General features: G+C 39.3%; 2 protein-coding genes across 11 annotated transcripts in view; one reads left to right on the forward strand and one right to left on the reverse strand.

Moving 5' to 3' along the window:
- The window catches only part of Arglu1 (Arginine and glutamate rich 1), a 40,139-nt gene extending 31,767 nt beyond the window's left edge, over window positions 1-8,372 (reverse strand). For 2 of the 6 annotated variants that reach the window (XM_076192001.1, XM_076192003.1), the window contains exon 1: window positions 8,095-8,372. In XM_076192001.1, coding sequence (XP_076048116.1) covers window positions 8,095-8,231 — 137 coding nt within the window. In that variant the 5' untranslated portion in view covers window positions 8,232-8,372. The remainder of the gene's footprint in view (window positions 1-8,094) is intronic. The other 4 variants (XM_076192006.1, XM_076192004.1, XM_076192000.1 and 1 more) reach the window with 3 other exon arrangements.
- A 157-nt stretch (window positions 8,373-8,529) lies between these two features.
- LOC143029274 (uncharacterized) overlaps window positions 8,530-26,938 on the forward strand; it is a 62,612-nt gene continuing 44,203 nt past the window's right edge. For 3 of the 5 annotated variants that reach the window (XM_076191995.1, XM_076191996.1, XM_076191997.1), the window contains exon 1: window positions 8,531-8,694. The gene's annotated coding sequence lies outside the window, so the exon portion shown is untranslated. Of the gene's footprint in view, window positions 8,695-26,938 lie in introns of all 5 variants that reach the window. The other 2 variants (XM_076191994.1, XM_076191993.1) reach the window with 1 other exon arrangement.

Genomic DNA, 26,938 nt, shown 5'->3' on the forward strand with positions numbered 1-26,938 from the left:
CTACACAACCTCTACCTGTCCTAAATCCACACTGTTCCTCACCAATTACTCCTCCTGTTCCTCTCCTAATCCTCTCAACTTAGATCCTCCCATAAGCCTTCCCAACTACACTTAACAAGCTAATCCCTCTGAAACTACTACATTCACACTTGTCCCCTTTTCCCTTGTAAAGTGAAACTATACAAGCACTCCTCCAGTCCTCTGGCACTCTACCTTCTCTCCAGCAAACATTAAATAACCTCACCAACGAGTCCACCATCACTGTACCACCTTTTTTAAGACATTCTGCATGGCATCCATCCAGACCAGGTGCCTTACCTGCTGCCTTCACTTCATCTTTCCTTATTTCTCCTCCATTTTCCTCACTCATCACTCTCATTTTCTTAGCATTTCCCACTGCAGCTATCTTTCCCTCCCTATCCTCCTTCACATTTAGCAACTCCCTAAAATATTCTGCCCATCTTCCCCTTACTGTCTTCTCCTCCATTATCATCTCTCCATCTGCACCTTTTACCTTTTCTTCTCTACTTGATTCGCCTCCTCTTCCTCTCTTAATTTCTTTCCAAAACATCTTTTTATTACTTTCAAAACTTTCTGTCATACTCTTACCCCATTTTACATCTGCTCTCCTCTTTGCCTCCTTTACCTTTTTCTTTACTTCTCTTTTCTTTTCTTTGTACGTCTCATATGACTCCCTCGTCCTATTTTGTAACCAATCTGTGTAAGCTCGCTTCTTCTCTTCTACAACCTTCTTCATTTCCTCATCCCACCATTCACTACCCTTCCTTCTATTTCCTCCTGTCCTTCTTGTTCCACACACCATCTTTGCACACTTTGTGACTCCCTCCTTGAACCATCCCCATTCCTCCTCCACACCTACCTCTACTCTATCCTTCACTCCCTCCCACTCCTCCTTCAGCTTCTTGTACTCCTTCTCCTTTTCCTCTTCATAGAGTTCACTATAAGCACCTCCCTACCTTTTGTTCCTTTCCTCTTTCTCCATCTGTCCTCCACTCTCAATTTACCTTCCACCAGAAAATGATCTGATATTCCCCCACCCTCTCCCCTTAGCACATGTACATCCTTAACTCTTCCTATCATAATCCTATTTACCACTACATAGTCCATTAAAGCTCTATCTACCACCCTTCCCTCCACCACCCTCTCCCATGTGTACTTATGCTTGACTTTCTTCCAAAACACTGTATTTGCTATCATCAACTCTCTAGACACATTTCCACCATCAACTCTCCACTACGATTTTTTCCTGGAACTCCACATTTCCCAACCACTCCATCAATTGGATCCTTTCCTACCCTAGCATTAAGGTCTCCCAGTACTATTACATTTACACTTCTCCCTAATCCCTCTATGCACTCATTTAAATATATCCAAAAGGCCTCCCTTTCTTCTACACTCTTCTCACTGCCAGGCCCATATGCACTTACAAAAACCCACATCTCCTTTCCCAGTTTCACCTTCATCCACATTATCCTTGAGGAAACCTTCCACTCCACTACACGTTTACCTATCTCTTCACTTACTAGTATAGCCACCCCTTCCCTCCCTCGCCCTCTCTTCACTCCTGATAACCTCCCACTTACAATCGCCCTTCCCTTTCAGCTTAGTTTCACTCAAAGCCAACACATCCATCTTTCTTCTCACAAACATACTACCTATCTCTTCCCTTTAACTCTCATCTGTACCACATCCACGCACATTAAAAGACCCAAACCTTAGGGTGCTGGTCCGAGAACTTCCAGACCCTCTTATGCCTTTGCTTTTACTTTTAGGAATGTGCCCTGTGGGGCTACAAGGAGAAGGATGCCTAGTCCCAATTCCCGTCCCTTTCTTCTCGCCTCTTACGATCCAAGTGGGAATACTTGGTGGCAGTATTCTTTTCCCCCACCACAGAAAAAGAATACTCAGAGAATTGGAACAGGACAGCAACAAGGGGTTGGGGGACAGCATAACGGAGGGACAGTCGTAGTATAAAAGTGTCATCATTTCTCTATGAACAGAGTTTTCCTCTATCATAGACAAAATGATGTGTGGCTCTGGTCCGTAGGGGCGCCCCATATAGACCCTAAAGTATCGACTGCATGCTACTTTGCCACAATAACAAGCAGCCAATACCCCAGACGGGGTAAGAATAAAATAGTAAATAAAATGATACAATTAATAAACAAACTAATAACACAGGCAGTTGAAACAAGTGTTTAGTGTCTGTTGATCACTATCTTCTGACATAAGCAAACAATACACAGCTAGCAACAGATGTATTATCCTTATTGTATGCATGCACACTGGCCCTGTCTAGCACCGTTTTACTCCACCCCTCCTGTACTAAATACAGCAAAATTACAAAATTCCTTCTGCATTCAAACTAAGGTAATTCAAAATTCTATTTTGCTGTGATTAGCATGCAAGACGTGGAGGAGGAAATACTGTTGCAGGATTCCTCCCCCCTCACATCCTGTGCTTAACACAGGAAAATAAATGAATATCAATCCTTTGTATATTAAAACTATTTTCTTTTTCAACTTTTACTTTGCTCCACCCTTCCCATGCTAAACATAGCTAAATAGGTTATTGTTCACATTCTCAAACTAAGTTTTTTTGAGGGAGTATGAGATAGGGAGAATTCATGTTCCCAGATGACTATAAATATGTACAAGCATACTGCATATGTTGCTGGCTGCACGTACAACTGCACACCTGTACTCTATGAAGAAAAACTTTATAAACTGTATAAAATGAAGTAGAGGACCACAATGGAAATAAGTGTTCTGTGTTTTATTGTGACATCCTCACAATTATACAGTGTATCTGTGTATGCGATTGCAAAATAAAAAAAAACTACTAAGAATAACAAAATGTACGAAAATCCCCCAACCAGAAAACCTTCCAACAGAAACCAAAATCCTATCAACAGAACACCACATGATGGAGACACTACTTGATATGATTCCTCAACCCTGCTCACACAAGCACAACTGAACATGAAACAACTTTACTATCTGCATACTACTCCAACATCTAATATGGTCCACCTGCACCAAAGAGCACTTTCGTACAAAAATACAATTCACGCTCAATCACAAAACAAGCAATTCAAGATGACCACCACACCCCCTAGCCCAACAAATCCCTCCTGACATCAGCTCAACAGAAAAATCCATCCAAGAACCACACTAGCACAACTATGTTAGGTCAACCTCCATCACCAAATTAATACCAACACAAAATAATCCTGGCCACAAGACCCACTGTACCCCAAATTGTCATCACAAAGAAGACATTGAACACTTCATTTTACACTTCCCACTCTAGCCATACCAAGACAACACAATACTTTTCCCTCAAGTAATTTAAAGGCTAATCCAGTACTTGTTAATAGTTACTTGAAAGCTATGGGTTTTATGTGGGGAAACTGACTCGTTTCCCTAACACAGAAGTAGGCTTAACTTGCATTCTTTAAAAAAAAAAAAAAAAAAAAAAAAAAAAAAAAAAAAAAAAAAAAAAAAAAAAAAAAAAAAAAAAAAAAAAAAAAAAAGGGGGGGGGGGGGGCTTTTCCTCCTTACAAGGGAAGCTAAAGTCAAAGGCATAAATCCACTCTCACCCATTTCATCCCCACATACTCCACTCCCATTCACCACCTCTCCATCTTTTCTTGGCTCCTGGATGACAGGTCATCCCTGCATCTTGCCCACTGCCCTGGGTCAGAAGAAGTGTCATAAAACCCAGCACATCCAAAGCAAGGCCACTTAATTTAATCGGCAACCAACCCCCTCTCCATCCCCTTGTGTAGAAAAAGAAAAGACAGGGAGAAATCCCTTCGGGCTGCATCAAAATATCCTTCACACACTACCTCGCCCCCATCCCCTTCCATACATCACAGCATCATCCATACACAACCACTCTCCACTCACCTCTATCTTCTCCCTTCCTTCCTCAACAGACATTCCCCTCTTCCCCAATCCTTTTACCCTATCCATCCATCTCATCCTTGGTTGACCCCTCGAGTTTACACCCTCCACCTCTGACTTCCACTACTATTTTACTAATCTTTCTTCACTCATTCTTTCCATATGTCCAATCTATCCCAATACTCTTTCAACCTGATCTCCCAACTCCCTTTTCAATGCCACTCTCCTCCTCATCTCCTCATTTCTCTCTCTATCCAGCCTAGTAACCCCTACTTCTCAGGCATTTCATCTCAGACACATTTAAACTCTTCCTCTCTTATGTTCCATGTTTCTGCCTCATACAGTACTGTTGGCACAATCTCACCTTCATACAAGAGTAAGGGGGGTATAATGGAGGTATTCAAATAGTTCCGAGGCATTTTTCAAGGGTGACATCAATAGAGTAATAAAATTAAGTGAAGATAGTAGACCACAAAGCAATGGTTTCAAGTTGGATAAATTAAATTTTAAGAGGAAATGGTAAAAATTTGTTAAGAAATAAATATTTAGAAAAAGTTTCCCAGAGTATAATTAGTGCAAATATCCTTCATACTTTTAAAAATAAATATACCAACAGGCTTCTTCTCCCTTAAATAAGCTAAACAAGCATAAGGCACATCTGAGTTGCATACAGCTATAAATGGGGATCCCATGGGTTGGCTCAAGGTGCTGATGTGGGTGCACTTGGCCACTTTGTGGTTTTCTATTTCTTGATGGAGTGGTGTGGTTCTGCATGAGCCATTGAAGACTTTAGATGTGGGCTATGCTATCAGAATGACTGAGAACCTAGACTGATATTGGACTCCAACAAGGCAGACTAGAGCCCACACATATGCTTCCAACTGATAATGACCACGGTACTATTTAGTCTATGGCTGCACTCCTACCTGAGTAAGGACATCTTGTCTTGTCTTGTAGTTTTGGTGTTAAACATAATGGCTTGTCTGGGAACACATAGCCTTATGTATGGCAAGATGCACATGTGAAATTTCTTTAGTAAGTTGGACCATCAGTTGGAACAAGGCCTGTAGGTTGAAATATTGTGGCATATCATCAATAGATATTGTGTACACTGGCATTTCGCCCTTGCTTCCAATGAATATCTATGCCTTTCTGAGGGCCTTGAAGATCCTTTATTTCAGTGTACTTTGTGGAGTTTTCATCAATAAAGGTGGTTTTTGCTATGATGATTGACATAGGCTGGCTGGGCTCATGACAAATGATGAAAGGAAAGAAGATGTAATAACAGATAATCCCCAGGGTGGGTTTAAGGATCTGCCATAGGTACTAAAAAAGGTAATTCACATTTCCCTACACTTTGTGTTATATTGTATACAAGTCCTCTTTGTAAGTTTTTAAAGTGCACACCTATGCAATATCGCAATAGAAAATTAAATATCCATCTTGTAAATTATAATACATTAATGTGATATATTTTATTCAAGGCAGAAATCAATAAAAGAAAAAGTTGCTAAAAGCAATACACTAACAAATGGAGCTGCAACAACTGCTCAAGATGGCATCTTTGTTTAGATAGATGTAAAGGTCTAAGGAATTCAAGTATGATGAATTCATCTAACCCAACTTAACCTACATTTAGTAATGCGGTATCTGTAATTGGAGGTCATCAGGGTCATAATCATAGTCAGGGCTGTTGATGGCCAGTTTTGGTATTCAATCTAACTGTGGGGTGTAGTGGAGTTCCATAGCTTTAAGAGAAGCATGAAGCTCATCTCCATAGCATTGTTTTAAAAATATTTAGCATGGTGATGTCACTTGGAGTAGAACACCCAGTACACAACATCAATGCCATCATCAAACTGACACTGATGGGACTGGACAGATAACTTGGTGTCTCAAACCTACTGTCGCAGCTCTGTTCCGTAGTTTATTTACTTGTAGCAATTTTATTTTATTGATTTCCGCCATGAAAAATATATGTTAACCTCTTCAGTACAATGATGCCTTCGTAGGTGTTATGAGGCAAGAGTGGGTACATAAGAATACCGGCGTCAGCATCTTGATTATATCTTTGTAGTTATACACAAGTTACCCCCAGATTCTGTGAACTGGTTTGATCACATTTTGTTTTTATTATTCCTCAAATCAAAAGAGAATGAGTAATAAAGCAGCAACTTCATATTTCATAATGCAAGTAGAGTGATGCATCTTACATATGGCAGCCAATGCTTCGTGCAAGAATTTGACTCATACTGAAGTGGTTAAGTTAACCTCTTCACTCCGGGGCACATCGCACGTCTGGCAGCATTAGCTGCCCGACGTGCGATGTTGCGTCATAATAATCGCATTATAAAAAATAAAGTCAGTGCTCAATCGTTCGTTCTCTTTCACCCGTGTATTTTGATAACCATAGAAAATTGATGAAGCCAGTTTAGAGAGAATGGAAATTACATAGGTACAACTACAATAAATATAATCAAGATGCCGACGTCGGCATCATCGACTACCCACTTGCTCCTCATGCCGCCTACATAGGCGTCACCGTATGGAAGTGGTTAATGTATTAAAAATTACAAAATCAACATCCAGTTTTCTATTGCTATATCAAGTAGGTGTGCACTTCTAAAATAATCCAGTCTTCTTTTTTCCACTTGTGTTTCTGGTTCATTTAGGGTCATTAAGATAGGATAGGTTATGTTATGTAAGTTTAGGTTATATAGGAAGGCTGTTGCACTATTCCATGTGGCTGTAGCACTGATCTTGATTACCTAGGACTCTAAAATTATAATGGAATCAATCAATCTGTTGCCCCAGATCTTTCTTGCATTAGACCCATGGCTCCAAGTGGCAACCGCCACATTGTTTGGTGTGGTCCTCACTTCTCTCCTCACGATCAGTCCTCACCTCATCACTCCCTTCCTCACATCTTCTCTGCCCATGATATTTGACCTCCGAGGCTTCCCAAGGAAATCACTTGTGGGGTCCAAAATGACTGACCAGTGCTCGGGTCTGCCACATCACCACAAAACCTCTTTGAAGAAAAATGTGTGCAGTGCCAGCATTGGCCAGCCACAACAAACCACACCTTGGCTGGCCACGTGACACTTGAACAACTGGATCCATTGAGGAACGCACACCCTGTCTTTGTGAGTCACCGGTGTCAGAACATTTTGCCTCTGACTTCCCCACACAGCACACATGACCTCACGACAATTAGGAGCACAGGTCATGACCTGCCTGTGTATATAAAGGATGGACCATCGTCCAAGGATTCAGACAATCTCAGGCACTACACGAGCCTAGCTCGCTGCTCCTTATTTTCTCAACCCCTACCCTCTCCCTTTTGCTCCCTCACATGTAGATCGCCCTGAAACACAACTTGAAATACAGTCGTCACCTCCCTTTCAGTCTCATTCCTCCTCCCCCTCCCTCCACTGGTGCCCAACATTTCACTGCTAAATAAAACCAACTCCATCTCCACCAGAGTTTGGCTTCAACTAGCCTAACTGGCTGCCCAACCTAGGACAGACTATGAGCCAAACACACTTGATTGGCCTGTAAGTCACCCAAGGAAGAAATAACATGTTTGTTGTCTGGGTATGGCTCGGGTAGGGCAGTGTAATATGAAGTGTTCTGTGTCTTCTGTGTAATGGTAACTGGTTGCATATGCTTCATATGGTGGCATGATCAGATGGAGAAAAAATAAAATGCTTACATAAAAGGAAAGTACAACAAAACCCATATCAGGGGAACTGTGATTACATAGGTAAGAAGTATAGTCATATAATAACCAAGGTGGTTTACAAATAATTCAAATAAATTTAAGAATAAAAATTTGCATGCATACCATGGGCCTTTGTTGAAATGAGTACTGACACACATCAATGACATCTTCATCCATATCTCTTCCTTCACAAAACAACCAATATGACATTCATAATCATGCATACCTCAAACGTAGGTTTTGATAATTTATATCATTAATGTCGACATTCATATCGCGCCTTGGCTTTGAGGGAGGTCCCCTCAGATGTGAGCCCAACATAGTTGTTAGTATATTTACCAACCCATATACATTTCTGCTCAAGAAAGCAAAAGTACACACCATGCATACGAATAGAATATACAAGAGGGGGGATAATATATGTCGTTATACAATTACTACCTTGACTTTGATATGCGTTCTTTTGATCTGTCTCTGTGCCTGCGTCGGTCACGGTCTCTTGAACGAGACCTCCTCTTGTGTGATCTCTTGCTCTTATGCCTCTTCGGTGATCTGCTTCTTGACCTTGATCGCCCCATTGTAATTGTCTAAGTATTGCTTATATCAAACGATTACAACAATTCCTATGATCCACTGAAATAATTTGGTCAAACCACTGTTCCTACGCAGAACACAGCCGCCATTTTTCTTCTTCAACAAGATTAGCTATCTTGTACTACATATAAAAATCTTCAGAAAAGGAAACCTAATTTGCATATTTGAAAAATCAGCTTTATAAAAAAGAATATAGAATATATGAATATTATTTCTTGCATTTAAGAGGAATGTTGGTCTCGATGTACTATACAAGTAATCAATATTCGCAAAACAGTATTGGAACAGACTCCCCGTAAACAAATCGTGAGGCGCCGAGGACACGATAAAAGCAGCGTACGGAGTACAAATGTGTGTATATTATCGCTGGCAACCAGTATTTCAACCATTGAGAACGTATCACATGAATTTTACAACGTGGAGATTGGAGAATCTTTGCTGAGTCCAGTAAGTGACAATTACTTGTCAGTCATGAAAATACATTTCTGTAAATTTCCAGTTTTAATGTTCGTATGGCCCCGTCTGCTTATGGATGGGCCCTCGTTGATAGTGAATTATGAGATGAGGATTGCACTGCAACTGCATGTAATATATCTGCGTCACACAATACCTCTTCCTCGCCGTTTATATTTCATCAATTATTCTTTGGGAACCTTTGAGAAGATCACTTTATGAACATTAACCGTACAAATGAGCACTTTGACTTTGTTGTGGCTCCTGCCAGACTACTGTGCATCAATGATACCGGTAGAAGTGCTAAGGATGGACTACTAGTAACTATGCCTATGGGTCACACGTCTTTCGGGTAATTGTTTAGATGGCCACGTAATTGAGCCAAGGTCGCATGCATTTAAGTTCAGACTTTATAAGTACCCAAAAGACATGGGTAACTATATTTATTCTGTTAGGCCAAGACTACTAGTAACCCATAACTAAGCATAACCTTGTGTAAGGCACTAAGTGTAAGAGGTATCCACGAATTTAATTTGGTGAATATGGGGTTACGGAGAATAGTTATACTCGCCAATTATGTACATTGTCATTGTTCCCATAAGCTCTTTCTTTTCTTTGGTAAATTTTTAGATGTGCACACTACCAAATAGCAATAGAAAATTAAGTAAAAAATTTGGTAAATTATAGTGCATCAATGTAATATATGTTTGTGGCAGAAACCAGTAACAGAAATAGTTGCTTAAAAGCTATACACAAACAAGTGTAGCCAGTTTGACTGCTTGAGATGCAATCTTTGTTTTGGTAGATGCGGAGGTTGAACAAATTAAAGTATGATAAATTTATCTATTCTAACCTAACCACCTAACCTGCCTAACTTAACCTAACTGCCTAACCCACCTAACCTAACCTAACTGCATTTAGTAATGCAGTACCTGCAATTCTAGAGGTTATCAGGATCGTCATCATCGACCTGAATCTATCAAAACAAAGATAGTGTCTAAAGACTAGTCAATGCTACTTTGTTCATTTGTGCATTGCTTTTAGCAGCATTTTCTGTTATTAATTTCTGCCAACAAAATGTGTTATGTTAATGTATTATATGTTTGTGGCAGAAACCACAAGGAAAAATGAAAAGGAAAAGGAGAAGGAGTACAAAAAGAAGCTGAAGGAGGAGTGGGAGAGAGTGAAGGATAGAGTAGAGCTGGGTGTGGAGGAGGAATGAGGATGGTTCAAGGAGGGAGTCATAGAGTGTGCAAGGATGGTGTGTGGAACAAGAAGGACAGGAGGAAATAGAAGAAAGGGTAGTGAATGGTGGGATGAGGAAACAAAGAAGGTTGTAGAAGAGAAGAAGTGAGCTTTCACAGATTGGTTACGAAATAGGACGAGGGAGTCATATGAGAGGTACTAAGAAAAGAAAAGAGAAGTAAAGTAAAAGGTAAAGGAGGCAAAGAGGAGAGCAGATGTGAAATGGGATAAGAGTATGACAGAAAATTTTGAAAGTAATAAAAAGATGTTTTGGAAAGAAATTAAGAGAGGAAGAGGAGGCGAATCAAGTAGAGAAGAAAAAGTAAAAGGTGCAGATGGAGAGATGATAATGGAAGAGAAGGCAGTAAGGGGAAGATGGGCAGAATATTTTAGGGAATTGCTAAATGTGAAGGAGGATAGGGAGGGAAAGATAGCTGCAGTGGGAAATGTGAAGAAAATGAGTGATGAGTGAGGAGAATGGAGGAGAAATAAGGAAAGATGAAGTGAAGGCAGTTGTTAAGATGATGAAAGCAGGTAAGGCACCTGGTCTGGATGGATGCCATGCAGAATGTCTGAAAAAGGGAGGTACAGTGATGGTGGAGTGGCTGGTGAAGTTATTTAATGTTTGCTGGAGAGAGGGTAGAGTGCCGAAGGACTGGAGGAGTGCCTGTATAGTTCCTCTTTACAGGGGAAAAGGGGACAAGTGTGAATGTAGTAGTTTCAGAGGGATTAGCTTGTTAAGTGTAGTTGGGAAGGCTTATGGGAGGATCTTGATTGAGAGGATTAGGAGAGGAACAGAAGGAGTAATTGGTGAGGAACAGTGTGGATTTAGGACAGGTAGAGGTTGTGTAGATCAGATCTTTGTGGTAAGACAGATATGTGAGAAAGCTATAGGAAAGGGGAAGGATGTTTTTTGGTCTTTTATGGATCTGGAAAAGGCTTATGACAGGGTAGACAGAAAGGCACTGTGGGAGGTTATGCAGATATACGGGATAGGAGGAAAGCTTCTGGGAGCTGTCAAGAGTTTTTATGAGAGTAGTAGAGCTTGTGTCAGGATTAGGAATGGAGAGAGTGAGTGGTTCAAGGTAAAGGTGGGACTTCATCAAGGATGCGTTATGTCGCCCTGGCTGTTCAACTTATACATGGATGGGGTGGTGCGAGAGGTAAATGCAAGGGTAGTGGGTCAGGGATTGGAGATGGTTAAAGAAAATGGAGAAAAGTGGGAGGTGAGCCAGCTGTTGTTTGCGGACGACACTGTGCTTGTGGCAGGATCGGAGGAGGGATTGAGGAAGTTGGTGGCAGAGTTTGGGAGAGTATGTGATAGAAGAAAGCTAAAGATAAATGTGGGTAAAAGTAAGGTGATGAGATGTACAAGGGGTGAAAGTGGCAGTAGACTGGAAGTGAGCATTAAGGGAGAGCGACTGGAGGAAGTGGATAGTTTTAGATACTTGGGTGCAAATGTGGCAGGAAAAGGTGGAGTGAAGGTGGAGGTAGAATGTAGATTGAGAGAAGCGAATAAATGCCTTGGTGGATTAAAGAGTGTAATGAGGAATGGATGCTAAGAGGAGACTATATGAAGGAGTGATTGTGCCAACAGCACTGTATGGGGCAGAAACATGGAACATAAGAGAAGAAGAGAGAAGGAGTTTGAATGTGTTTGAGATGAGGTGTCTGAGAAGTATGATGGGGGTTACTAGGCTAGATAGTGAGAAATGAGGAGGTGAGGAGGAGAACAGGGGTGGAAAGGGAGCTGGGAGATAGGGTTGATGAAAGAATATTAGGATGGTTTGGACACATGGAAAGAATGAGTGAAGAAAGACTAGTAAAAGAGGTATGGAAGGCAGATGTGGAGGGAGTGAACATGAGGGGACGTCCTAGGATGAGGTGGATGGATGGGGTGAAGGGGGCTTTGGGGAAGAGGGGAATGTCTGTTGAGGAAGGACGGGAGAGGACAGAAGATGGGTGAATGGAGAATGGTTGTATATGGATGATTATGTGATTGCATGAGGTGGAATGGGGGGTGAGGTAGTACAGTGGTACCTCTACTTACGAAAGGCTCTACATACGAAAAATATTGCCTCTTGTTACGAAAGAAATTTCAGGATACGAAAGGCGAAAAGTTCAAAATACGTGCTGCTACTCACAACTCCCAGAGTCCACCGAACGTAAACATTCTTGTAGCATCCTGTATCTTGGTTTGAAAGTGGCGCGTCCGAGCTGCTCTGCCATTGGCTATTGCCTAGCATCTTCCTGGCATCCCATTGGCTAGGAGGGACCTCTGTGTGTATGTGCGTATACCCAGAATCCTCTTCGTTTTCCCGTCGGCCCACGAGGATCACCGAAGCCACAGTCTCACACTAGCGAAATTCAGTAAAGCACGAAGTGTTCGGACAGTTTTTCGTCAGCTTTTGTTAGTGTTTATTGCAACTTTACGTGTGTATATTAACTTTTATTCACTATGGGCCCCAAGAAAGTGATGGAGAAAAGTGGTGAGAAGAAGAAGAAAGTTGTTTTGTCCATACAAACAAAGCAAGAGATAATAGAAAAGTACGAAAAAGGGATGCGTTTGGTTGATCTCGCCAAAAAATATGGCCGTAATCATCTACGATCAGCACGATATTAAAACAAAAGGAAGCCCTAAAAGCTATGACTCCTTCCAAAGGCCTCTGTCATTTCAAAGAGGAGGTCAGCAGTGAACAATGAGATGGAGAGGTTGTTACTCGTGTGGATAAAGGAGAAAGAGATAGTTGGAGACACAGTGACCGAGATCATAATTTGCGAAAAGGCGACCGCCATCTTTAATGACCTCATAAAGATGGATGCAGGCGAGGGAACTTCGGCGCAAGAACCACACCAGGAGTTTAAGGCATCGCATGGGTGGTTCGAGAAGTTCAAAAGTAGGACTGGAATTCACTCTGTTGTTCGGCATGGCGAGGCATCTAGCACCGACCAGAAAGCGGCCGACGAATTTGTGCGAAAATTTGAACAATTGGTGATCGATGAAGGCTACGTTGCACAGCAATTTTTTAATTATGACAAGACTGGCCTTTTTTGGAAAAAGATGCCTCACCGTACCTTCATCACAGTAGAAAAGAAAAAATGCCAGGCCACAAGCCCATGAAGGACCGCCTTACACTTGCCCTTTGTGCCAATGGCAGTGGGGATTGTAAAATCAAGCCCCTGCTGGTGTACCACTCCGAAAATCCCAGAGCATTTAAGGCCCACAAAATATTAAAAGAAAAACTTCAGGTGCTGTGGAGGGCCAATGCCAAGGCTTGGGTTACCAGACAATTATTTGTTGAGTGGGTCAGTTTGGTTTTTGGCCCTGCTGTTAAGAGGTACCTTGAGGAGAACAATCTCCCCATCAAGTGCCTCCTCATTCTCGGTAATGCACCTGCCCACCCGCCCGGCCTCGTAGATGATATCCTGGAGGAGTTCTCATTTATTAAGATGCTGTACCTCCCACCTAACACCACCTATATCCTCCAGCCCATGGACCAACAAGTCATTTCGAACTTCAAGAAACTCTACACGAAACACTTGTTCAAGAGGTGTTTCGACATCACTGAAAACACCCAGCTTACCCTTCATGAGTTTTGGAAGCAGCACTTCGATATTGTTGTTTGCCTCAAGATAATCGTCATGGCTTGGCAGGAGGTGACCAGGTGTACCCTTAATGCGGCTTGGAGAAAGCTGTGGCCCGATGCTGTTGCCCCACAAGATTTTGAGGGGTTCGAGGTGGAGTTGGAGGGTAAAGTTGAGCCTGAAGTTGACGAAATTGTTTCGCTGGGAAAGTGCATTGGGCTTGAGGTGAATGACGAGGACATCGACAAGTTGATTCAGGAGCACCACGAGGAGCTTTCGACGGAGGAGCTGAGGGAGTTGGAGGCGATGCAACACACGGCAGTGCAGGAGGAGTTCAGTAAAGACAAAGAGGAGGCAGCCATTATTCCGACAGCCCAAATAAAAGACATTTTAGGAAAATTCTATGAAGTTTTGGAATTTGTTGAAAAGAATCACCCAGAAAAAGTGTTCACTAGTCAGGCTATCGCTCACTATGATGATGTTTGCCTTGCACATTTTCGAAAGATTGTTAAAAGCCGACAAAAGCAAACGACCTTGGATCGGTTCTTTACAAAACGTCAGGCAAAAACCACTGCTGAGAGTGAACCTGAACCGAAGAAGGCAAAAGGTGACAATGATAGCAGTTAAAACAAGAGAAAAATTAAATGAAAAAAAAAAAAAATCTTTACATTGTGTACAACTCTCATTTTTATGTTTATTGTGCAGTAATTTAATTCTAACATGTATTTGTTACAGGTTTTGATGCATTTTTGTAATTTATAAAAAATTTATGTCCGATTTTTAAGGGGCTTGGAACCTATTAGGGCATTTATAGGGTAAAAAGCGTTTCTATTTACGAAATTTTCACATTACGAAACAATTTCCAGAACGAATTAATTTCGTAAGTAGAGGTACCACTGTATGTGTGAGCAAAATTTGACGCAGCCCAAAGGGATTTCTCCCCGTCTTCTCCTTTTATACAATGGGGGTACGGAGAGGGGGGGTCGCCGATTTAATGAAGCAGCCTTGCTGTGGATGTGCTGTGTCGTGCGACACTGCTTCTGACCCAGGGCAGTGGACAAGGTGCAGGGATGACCCGTCATCCAGGAGGTGCTAAGATGAGAGGGAGGGTGTGGAGTGTATTCAGGGATGGAATGGGTGGAAATGATTTTATGCCTTTTCCTTTTTGGCTACCTCCTTTGTAAGGGGGAAAAAACCTTGGTATATGTATGTATGCATTATAATTTCAAAATATTTAACCTCTTCACTCCGGGGCACATCACACGTCTGGCAGCATTAGCTGCCCGACGTGTGATGTTGCTTCATAATAATCGCATTATAAAAAATAAAGTCGGTGCTCAATCGTTCGTTCGCTTTCACCAGTGTATTTTGATAACCATAGAAAATATGATGAAGCCAGTTTAGAGAGAATGGAGGATACTTAGGTACGACTACAATGAATATAATCAAGATGCCGATGTCGGCATCATCGAGTACCCACTTGCTCCTCATGCCGCCTACGTAGGCATCACCGTATGGAAGTGGTTAACTGTAATACTATATCACATAGGTCTGCACTTAAAAAAATACCTTTTCTTCAATTGAGGAAATATTTCTAAATAAGTTGTTAGAGATGATAATAACAGTAGTACTGTACTGAATCGCATTTCATCATGTTGATAACCAAACCTTTTAGTTATATTGCCAGTGAACCTCCTCCTGCCCCATTCAATACCAGGGCCAACTCTGTCAAAATCAACGAAATCAAAGTGAAACCTACTGAAGATCAGCAAAACAAGTTTATTTATACCAATAGAATGTGTTTTTTAAATCCTGGAATAACCAACTATTAAATTACATAAATTACTCAGGGTAAATTTTTAGAAGTGCATAACTACACAATATAGGAATAGAATATTAGATATTAATTTTGTAAATTATAATACATCAATATAATGAATGTTTTTCTTGGCGGAAATCAATAATGGAAAAAGTTGCTAAAAGTGATGCAAACAAACAGCCATTTCAACTGCTAAATTTGTCTCTTCTAACCTAACCTGCATTTAGTAATGTACCTATAATTCTAAAGGTTATCAAGGTCATCATCTTTGACGTCCAAATCTATTAAAACAAAGATGGCATCTAGAGGAGTCGATATGATGTTTGTGTATAACTTTTAGCAACATTTTCTGTTATTGATTTCCACCAAGAAAAACATAAACTACGTCAATGTATTATAATTTACAAAAACAATATATTATTTTCTAATGCTATATTGTGTAGATGTACACTTGAAAAAAAAAATACCAATAGGATTGCTAGACAAGTATGCATCCACAAGAAATTTACAAAGGATTATAAAGGAGCATGCCAACAACAGACCTTTTGGTCCATAACTAGGTCTAATGCAAAAACAAAATTAATGATAAATAGATAAATAATAATATAGATAATAAATCAGATAAATAGGTTGTTAAATAATAAACAGGTATAGTAAATAGTAATAAATGATAAACAGTAATAAATAGTAAAATAATAAACAAACAGACAAATAATAACAAATAAACAAATAATATAAAATAAATGGCAGACATTACAGCTTGGGGTGTTTATCTAAACAAATCTTAAAACTTCAAGCAGAACTACATTGCACCGCCTTTGCAAGAAACTTATTCACTTTATTAGCTACATGGTTGGCAAAGTTGTTTTTATCAACTTCCAAATTAAATTTATATCCTGACAGTTTGAGACCATTATTTCTTGTCTGATTCTCATTCAGTGTGAAAATTTTGTCACTTTTGATATCGGTTTCCTTTAGAAGACCATCAAGTCACCTCTTAGGCTATACATTTTTAGGGAAAATTTATTCATATGTTTTAGTCGATTTTCATGTGATTTGATTTATTTTTGATATTTTGAATCAGTTTTGTACCTTTTACAATCTGTCAATGTCATTAATGAGATTCAGTGACCATACAGAAACCGCATGTTCCAAATGTGGATGAACTAACGATTTATATAGCTTGTTAATGAGAGATGGAATTTTGAAGTCAAAAGATCACGCAATCAGTCCTAGAATCTTTGCTTTCTCAGAGGCTGATATATACTGCTTAGATGATTTGAGATTGTTACTGATAATTATGCTGAGATTCTTTTCACTGTCCACTTTTGATAACGAATTTCCAAATAACTTATAATCGTACTTACTGTTGTTTTTACCTATGTGCATAACCTTGCATTTACTTGTGTTAATTTCATTAGCCACTTTTCAGACCATTGCTGTAGTTTATCTAAATCTTGTTGAATATCTAATTGACTTAAGTTATCATTTGCCATTCTGCACATTTTTGTATCATCAGCAAATTTGGAGATGGTAGAAGTGGCCCAAGAATGGAATCCTGAGGTACTCCGCTCACAACATTTTTCCATTTAGAAGTTTTGCAATTTAGAACAACTCTGTTTTCAATCATTTAACTAATTACTAGGACAACTTGATAGGTTACCACTTATTCCATTTGAAGCTAATTTTGTAAGTAGTCTTTTGTGGGAGACTGTGTCAAAAGCTTTTGTAAAGTCTAGAAATATTAAATCTATATTGTTTATAATTTGAGATGACTGTGTTGTAGAATTTGAGTAAGTTAGTCATGCAAGAATGTTTCCATCTGAATCCATGCTGGCTATCAGCGAAAAAAATACACGGGAGCGACGAGCGATTTCGCTCGGAAAGTTCCAATGTCGCTCTCGCAAATCCAATAGCGGGAGCAATCCCCCACAAAAAAATCGCTCCCGCAGTAAGGTTCAACATTTTTCATGCATTATCCATCATTTGGCAATCCCTGAATCCCATCACCATTGGTGAAAGGATCAGAGCAAACACAATTTACCCATGATCAATCATTGCATTATCAATCGATATCATAAACGCAACACATCAATCAATTTTAATTTGTTGATGTACGTACGTATGTTTACACAGTATAGCTGCTAGAGTTCAATGGCTTACCTAGCCTAGCTTCGTATCAGTTGCATGCGCGCGTATACTATAGTACGTGTTGACTAGACTCTACACGACTATTGTGCTACATAATGTCGCTAGTTGCGAATTGCATAGTACCTGTATGCAAGGAAGTTCATTGGTTGCATGCAGCTAGCTGCCCAATCAACGCGCTGACTACATGTACAATGCGCCATACCCAATACCACATCACCGCATGCATATATACTTCGTACATATGCAAACTCGCTCGAGGCCTAGGAGGGAAACTGGGAAATCCCATTTATAACCTTGTTCACGTATTTATGAGAAAACAAAATAGAATCAAATGTTTGGTTAGTAATTGAAAGTAAATAAATTTAAGTATAAATATGAACATTTATATATATTTAGTTCATAGATATGGATCTTTGGAGGGAGAATAAAAAATACAAAAAAAATTATTCGTTAGCTAGCTTAGGTTTACGGTAGCTAGGTCTACGTTTGTACGTCACGTCCATGCCAAACTTTCGATGGTCGTACATCATGGAGCAATTTCTAGTGAAGCGAGTGAAGATGGTTTGCCCTCAGATTCAGTCTTTTCAGAATCGAGGGAGAGTATTTTGACGGCAGGAACTACTTCTGGACCAGCAAAGCCTAATTCAAACTCTACGGGCAAGGGCCAAGGAAAACGAAAACCAGTAAAGCATGAATCTACTATACGCTCGTGGAACCTAGATTGGCTTAAAGTGGATCAGGGCAGTGATGGTACTCTAACGGTGTATTGCAAGGCTTGTCATGCATTTCCACCCCCAACCACTGCCAGTGGAAACAGAGGCGCTGTATCTGCCGATCAGTTTCACCCATCCCCCTCCCCCCAAAATTAAGGCTGATTTGTTTAAAAAGAAAAAAAAAGTTATTTTTCATGCACATGAGTAATGAGTTAGCCTTCCAATAGTTTGAAGGAAATCGAACCTGCAAAAACATGGCTCTGGAAGTATCAAAAATTGCTCTGGTAATTAAAAAAATGGCTCTGGTGAAATTAAAAAAAAAATGAAAAATGGCTCTGGAAAATAAAAAAGTATTTTTTTCCTTGCTGGCTATCATTTATCAAACAATTACTTTCTAAATGGTGTTCAATTCAATAGCACCTCTGATGATAGTTTCCATCATTTTTCCTACAATTCAAGTCAAGTTTGTAGGCCTGTAGTTATTTGGTTTCTTTTTGTCACCTTTTTTTTGAATATGGGAGATTAGCTAGCTTCCATTCTCTTGGGACATCTCCGGATATGATGGATTTCTTGAAAATCCCAAGTGGAACAACAATCTCATTTTTCATTTCTTTTTAGATTTTTGGATACCAACCATCAGGGCTTGGTGTTTTAACTTTGAGTTTTTCTATACACCTTTTAATTTTTTCTTTTGTTTTATTTACTTATTTACCATAGTAAGTTCACCTTAGCTTTTTCATAGGTTTCAGTTTGGAGATCACTTTGAGGTTTTCCATTTATTAATAGTGAGCTAAAATATTTGTTTGAAATATCACACATTCCTTCATTTGAATGTTCAAATTGACCGTCGGCAAGTAATATCGGGCCAGTGGGATTCCTAATAACCTTTTTATCTCTAATGTAACTAGAATTCTGTGGGATTCTCTTTGGATTTATCAGCAATATTCATTTTGTATTGTATTTTTTTTGTCTATTATAAGTCTGTATTATTACATAACTTTGAAAGTCCTTAGGTGCACCCAAACACTAAACTAAAAAGCATGACATTCTAATGGTGTATTGCACCTGTCTCTTTTTAGTTTCTTTGAGCTATTTTGGGCAAACCTAATTAGGGAATGCTGCTCACCTTAAGGGGCCCATCGCGGTGAATTTCCGATTAATATTTTAAAAGATTTGAAATATTAAAAAATAAATTCCCTGTCATCTAGTGGCCTTTGGCAAGCCAGTCCTGAAATATTTCAGCAAAATACCAAAAAATAAAGGAGTTATGACTAGTTTTCTGACCCTCCCCTGCTTCCTACTCCATCCTCGACCACTGGTGTATCATGTTCGTGTATATATATATATTTCAAAAAGATAAAAAAAAATTGAAAGTAATTTCCCCATGATCTATTGGCCTTTAGTAACCCCGTTCTGTAATATTTCTGCGAAATACTAAAAAATAAAGGAGGTGTGACTAAATTTCTGACCCCCCCCCCTTCCTACACCACCCTTGACCCTTTGCTGTATTATGTTCGTGCATATATACATATAAAATCGAAAGCAATTTCCCTGCAATCTAGTTGCCTTTGTCAACCCTTTTCTGAAATATTTCTGTAAAATACTAAAAAATAAAGGAGTTACGACATTTTCTGACACCCCCACTTCCCACTACACCTTCGCTGCACATATATTCGACTAAGTTATTTCATTGCAATAAAAATGGCACAAATGCAATATATTTTGTTATTCACTAATAAAGACTAGCTGGAAACTTGTCCTACACGTGGGGAAAGCACTTCGCACTCGAATGCGTCAGAAACGTGAGTAAACTGAGAGAATTATTGAGTAGGCAGAGAAAGCGAATTGTCGCTCCTTGGAGAACTTTTATTTACTTTTATTTGAAGATATAATCATTTCAAGAATGCCTAAATATTCAAAGAAGAAACGTGCATTTCATGAAAGAGCTAAGAAACTGAATCAAATTATTGAGAAAGAGTGTACTTCTGCCTCAGTTATTACTGGAGATGATCATAGCGACAGTGAGGGAGGTGGTGCCTCCTGAAACCCTCTCCTTCTGAGCGACTAATACCTCGTAAAAGGGGGGACCAGGTACCAGCTACACTTTATAATAACATGTGAATGACAGAATGCATGAAGATTGGCGCAGAGGAAAAAAATCTAAATTAAAAATATAAAAAATGGAGGGAAATGTATTTTGAACTTCAAAGCTCAATATCTCAAAACTACACTTTTCTCTACATTTTTTCTATCTCCTCCATAACTACTTGGCCGATTTTGATGGGGTTTTAGTTCATTTGAAAGCTGAATAAATTTGCAGTTTTTTCATTGTGGCGTTTTTCATTTTTTGTGATAGAAGTCCATATATTGTATTCAATGTAAAAAAAAAATGGACATTCAGAAAAAAAATTCTTTCTCCTAAACTAAGAGGAAATTCCAAAAACTGTACAACAATTATTTAGGTATTGCTATAGAGCATTTGTTGTATTTTTTTCAGCATGTTCAGTCAGTGGATAAGTGAGGAGATAGAACGTTTGTGATTTTTCAAAAAACATTTTTTTATTATTATTATTTTTTTTTTTTTACTTCATTGTTTTTCAACCAAATGATATGAAAATTGGTGGTGAACATCTCAGTATATGTATATATATCATATAAAAAATTCGCGAAATTCCAATTGTAATTGACGAAGTTCGTTCTCGAGTGCGACGGCCCCCTTAAACAGGATGCAAGTACTGGTATGAATCATCTTAGGAAGCATAATTTTTAATATTTCCCACATCTGATCTACAAGTCTTTCACATAATTTTGCCTCCCAATCTGTAAGCTGAAGCTCCTGAAGTAATCCTATGAACTGAGTTTTACTGAAATCTGGTAATTTAGATACACAAATATCTATTTTAATTTTTTTTAACAGTTTGAACCAAAGTTGTGATCACTACTTGCAATGGTTTTGCCAACTTCTACATCGGTTATCATGCTTTTGTAGCTAGTGATCAATAGAGTGAGTAAATTTCCATGTCTTGTGGGCTCTTTTACACGCTGCAGACTAATTGTCACTGAGAAAAGCTATCAAGTGACTACCTATGTGGTCATGTTCAAGGGTCATCTAATGTGTCAGTAAAGTTGAAATCCCCCATTATAATGGGTGGTCTCAGTAAGTCCAGTTGCAGAAACTAGACAGTTCTTGAAACAACAGTTTGTTGTCTGCTAATAATGATGTTTTTGGCCTATATATTACACCTACATTCATCTTTTGACCATTTGTTTAGGTTAATTCTACTTACAAACTATCATATGTGTCCTGTTTCACTTTCTGTAAAACACAGGCATGGACATTGTTTTAATGTACAACAGAACACCCCCACCCTTGTGGTTTCTAACCCAATGAAAGTGTTTAAATCTTGCAGTATTAAATTCAGCTTAACTCTTTACCATTTAACCATGTCTCGGTTATTCCTATCATTGAGATCTTCATTTTTTATATATGTGCCTGTATTTCTTGGAATTTTTTCCAAATACTATGAGCATTAAAGTACGTGGTTTTAAGAAAATCATGCTTATTTCTTTCTTGTTTCAGTTTTCAAAATTTTTGCATTACATTATAATTTTGTTCTTTATTGACACCTTGCTCTATATTGACATTTGGTCCTTCATTGACATTCAGTGCCTCATGGACATCTGGTCCCCCTCAGTCATCCAGTCTCTCATGAACACCTTGTCCCCCTCACATAAGGATCTGTACTGGCACCAATAATGTTTGCTATCTATATGAATGACATGGATGAGGACGTGAACTGCTACATGAGCTTCTTTGCTGATGACGCCAAACTGTTAAGGAAAGTAGAAACTGATGAGGACTGTGAAGCACTGCAAGAAGACCTAAATAGGGTATGGAACTGGAGTCAGAAATGGGAAGTGGACTTTAATACTAAGAAGTGTAGCATAATGGAGTTTGGAAAAAGCAAAAACAGAATATCAGGAAAATATACAATTGGAACCAAGGAAGTAAAGAAAGTAGGATCCGAAAAAGATTTGGGTGTAATTATCACGAACGACTTGTCCTATGATATACAGATTAACAAAATTGTCGGGGAGACTTACAACTTGCTAAGATCAATAAAAGTGGCATTTACATACTTGGACGAAGACATGATATAAAAAATATTGGTTACATTGAGAAGGCCTAGATTAGAGTATGCGGCGACATTGTGGTCCCCCAGTACCAAAAAGAATATAAAGAAAATAGAAAGAATCCAAAGAGCAGCTACAAAAATGGCACCTGCACTTGCAAATCTATCATACGAGGAGAGATTGGCTAAACTGGAGTTACCGACACTGGAGCAAAGAAGAGAGAGAGGTGACCTATTGACCATCTACAGAATCATGAAAGGCACAGAGATACTTGATAGAGAGAACTTACTTAACTGGGACAAAAGAAACACAAGAGGACATGGAAAGAAAATAAAAAAACATAGCTATAGAAGAGAACTGAAGAAAAACAGTTTTCCACATAGAGTTTTGGACACTTGGAACAAACTGGATAATGAAATAGTATGCGCAAAAACCATTCATGAGTTTAAAAACAAACTAGACACTGTGAGATACAATGGTGGGACATCACGAGCATAGCTCCCCTTCCCGCAAAATACAACTAGGTAGGTAAATACATCACATTCCACACCAGCCACCTGTCGTTCATTGACATTCTGTACAGCATCACTTCTTAAAATGATATTCTGTCCTCCACTGACATTGTATCCTTCTGTAATATACTGGGTGTGGCAGGTATTTGAGAACATGATATTGTAGATAGAGCATTTCAGTACCATTTACCATCATTCATAATAACAGCTTCTAGATGACGTCTAAACTGCTGGCAGGCAGTAATGAGGTATGTCTTGGGAATGTTTGCCATTGCAGCTACAATAGCTTGCTGGAGAGTTGCAACAATGTTGTGTGGATGCATATTGGAGGCCCTCTCAACAATGCCCCTGATGTAATAGTCTAAAGGATTAACATCAAGAGAGCTCGGGGGCCAATTGTTGGGAGTGATTTGGTCGTGAAAATATTTGGCCAGCCATTCTTGGGTGGTGTGGGCTGTATGGAGTCCTGTTGGAAAACATATGGCCTGCCATGTGCTACAGCAGTAATCCATGGTTTCACAACTGTGTCTAAAACATTGCTGTAAGCAGCATTGTTGACTAGAAGACTTTGAAGGAAGAAATTGGGAGGTATCACATCACCTTCATTGCACACAACACCCAGAACCATTACGGAGTCAGGAAATTTGTTTGTGCATGATTGTCGGAACCTCCTTGGCAGTTTGACACAGCCATCAATCATTTCTGTGGTTCACCTTCTGGTCCTGGGCAAAGTTTTTTTCATCAGAGAAGAATCACAACATTCCTGACTCCTCCGGATGTTTCAGCTTGTTTGAGAAATGCTTGGCCCTGGTCACTCGGTTCTCCCTGGTTGTCTGGGACATAAATGTCCTCTGCGCATCACATACAACTTGTAACAGAGGTCTTCATGAACTACATGTTGGATGGTGGCTTCAACATGCAACTCCTTATCCAGTACCCTTATGGACTTCCCAGGGTCCTTATCGATGGCAGCTTGGACAGAACTGATGAATTCTGGCATCCTAATACTGTCTGAGTGCCAGCAATGTCGTTTCCAGTGAGAAACAGTTACCACATCGCCACTGGCAGTATCAAGTTCTCTCTGAACTTTGAAAATGAACAACCTGGCGACATTCAGGAATGGAGTGATCTCAGAGTTGGAGTGCCCTGCAGCCAAGGAGATGATTACAGCATGCCTCTTCATTTCCTGAATGATCCTCAGTTCTGTCATGTTCAGCCTGGATAAAAAAAGAAAGAAAAAAAAAAAAAGTTTAACTGTGGCATCTAGAATACTACGTCACTGATAAGGTGTGTTCTCAAATACCTGCCACATCCAGTATTGTCCTCCACTATCATTACACCCCATTGTGATACTTTGTCCTTCATTGACATTACATCCTAATGTAATATTTTGTCCTCTACCTTCTTTATATCCTAAAATGTTTTTTTGTGTTACACCAACATATTGCTCTACATTATTGCTTCACCCTACTCTGTTATCCCCATTACACTATTTTTCCTTCCCTTTGAGTTTATACCACAAAAAAGGAATTAGTTCATTACAAAATCCCACACTGAGGTTTGTAAGAACATCTTTGCCTTACATTATAATTTTGTTCTTTATTGACACCTTGCTCTACATTGACATTTGGGCCTTCATTGACATTCGGTACCTCATGGACATGTGATCCCCCACGGTCATCCAGTCTCTCATGAACACTTTGCCCCCCTCTGTTAATGTTGGGATCAAGTTGAAACCAGTTGCTTCACATTTGTTGACCTTTGCTTAGAGCATTACGGATTTGTTCAACAGTGAATTCTTTTAACTTGCACAAGTCCAAGATGATCCCTTTAGATTTATAATATTCATGAACCTCTTTTACACCATATCACTTGCCTTGAATAACTTTTCAACCGACTTGGCAGCCCCAGTAATGAAAGAATAATTTGTTTGCAACAACATATTTCTCAAAAGTTACTGAATTATTCACATTCAGACTATTTGATAATTTTTTTTTACTTTGCCTGCCTGCTAGATGGGAGGTGAGGGTGGAGGGGTGTGGAGTGTTTTCAGGGATGGAATGGGTGGGAATGATTTAATGCCTTTTCCTTTTTAGCTACCTCCCTAGTAAGGGGGAAAAAGCCTTGGTGTATGTATGTATGCCTACTAGATAGTGTTTTCAATAACTGCTTATAATATGTTTAATTTCTTGAACCTGATTTCTAATATGGAACCTTTTAGCATTGTAGATGAGCTTCTGTGATATGCTCCAAATTTTCTTGTACCTATCATACATCTCAGGATCCTATGGTACTTTGAACTGTTTCATTAGATCATCCCTAAGATGGATGTGACTTAAGGTTTCACTAGACATCCAATCGTCAGTCCTTTATTTTATCCTAACAGTTTTGGCTGGAATTACTTTATCTAGAACTGCTTGAATTATAATCCTGAATATTTGCCAGGCTTTGTTAGCATCCATACAATTCAATACTACTGACCAATCAATACTAGATAACTTTTCATTGAAACTCCCTTATTGTAGTGTTTCAAGGAGCAAATTTTAACAGACAGATTAGTGTTTACTTATATCCTTGTTATTTTTCATGTACAAAAAATTATGTTCTGGTCTCCATGATCAGATCAGGTATAGAGCTACACATTTTCGAGATTCTTGTAGGGTCTTTGATCAGTTGATCTAGAGGTTGATATTTGCTTAGTGTTTTATAGCTTTACACATATATAATTATTAGAGATTGCATTATTAACATTAGTATTAAAATCACCTGAAATGGTACACTCACATGATAAGAACATATATCTAGACAAGTGCTCTTCAATTATACCATAGAAATTCCGTTGGCTGATGGTCTGTACACTGCCAACAAGGAACAGCTTTGTCTTTGATAGAAGGGTTTTGATCCATGGGACCTCAAGCATCTCATTGTTCAGGTCATTGCAGATGTTGAATGAGAGGTCACTGCATGGATACACCTCCACCATGATGACTCCTGTCCCTACAGATACAGCCATTTCCAGGAATGTCTATCTCCCTGTCCATAATCGTGTTGTCCAACCATGTTTCTGTAAAACCTAACACTGCGGCGTTCATATCACAAGCAAATTTATGGAGTTCCACTATTTTTGGGATGAAGCTATGCACATTCAGATGGAGAATATGAAGACCAGAGGAGGGACCAAGGCACTAACCAGGTCCTTTAATTCTCCACTCGCTCTTTTCAAACTTCTTTTCCAATTGTAGCTATCTATTGCATCTGTACACAATGCATAGATGATTCACTCCCAAATTACTTGGTTATCTATCCCCTCCTGTGATACCCCACCCCCATGGCTTAAAAAACCCCACCAATACCCAATTAGTTCCCACTAAGTTCAGATGACTACTTTGGAAATTGAAACAACAAAAGTATGTAATTAGTTTTTGTAAAAAAGAAAAAGTAGATAAATATAACAGTGTCTTATCTGAATGTTTTGAACATTTAGAACATGTTCAAAGAATGTTGAAATAAACATAGTAAAAAAAGCATAATCATGTGGTGGGGAGACAATTTTCTGTAACCTCAGTTTTCAGTATTATTATTTACCAGAGCATTTGACTATAAAACCATAAGAAAGGGTAATGTATATCCTAAGCATTTAGAGAGTTCAAAGCAAACTGCTGCTAGAGTTTGAACTGATTAAAAAGAAAATTATAATAAAAGAAGAGTTTGAATCAGTCCCTTGAAAACGCATTAAGGGGGCCGTCGCGATGAATTTCCGAAAAAATCGAAATATTCGGGGAAAAAATTCCCTGTCATCTAGTGGCCTTTGGCAAGCCAGTCCTGAAATATTTCAGCGAAATACCAAAAAATAAAGGAGTTATGGCTATTTTTCTGACCCCCCCCCCCACTTCCCAGTACACCTTCGCTGCACATATGTTCGACTAAGTTATTTCATCGCAATAAAAATGGCACAAATGCGATGTATTTTGTTATTCACTAATATAGACTAGCTGGAAACATGTCCTACACAGGGATAGCAGTTCGCTCGTGAGTGAACTGAGCGAATTATTGTGAGTAGGGAGAGAAAGCGAATTGTT

Source organism: Oratosquilla oratoria, chromosome 10 (assembly GCF_046742065.1).
Source record: "Oratosquilla oratoria isolate Oo_2021 chromosome 10, ASM4674206v1, whole genome shotgun sequence".
Taxonomy (NCBI): Eukaryota; Metazoa; Arthropoda; class Malacostraca; order Stomatopoda; family Squillidae; genus Oratosquilla; species Oratosquilla oratoria.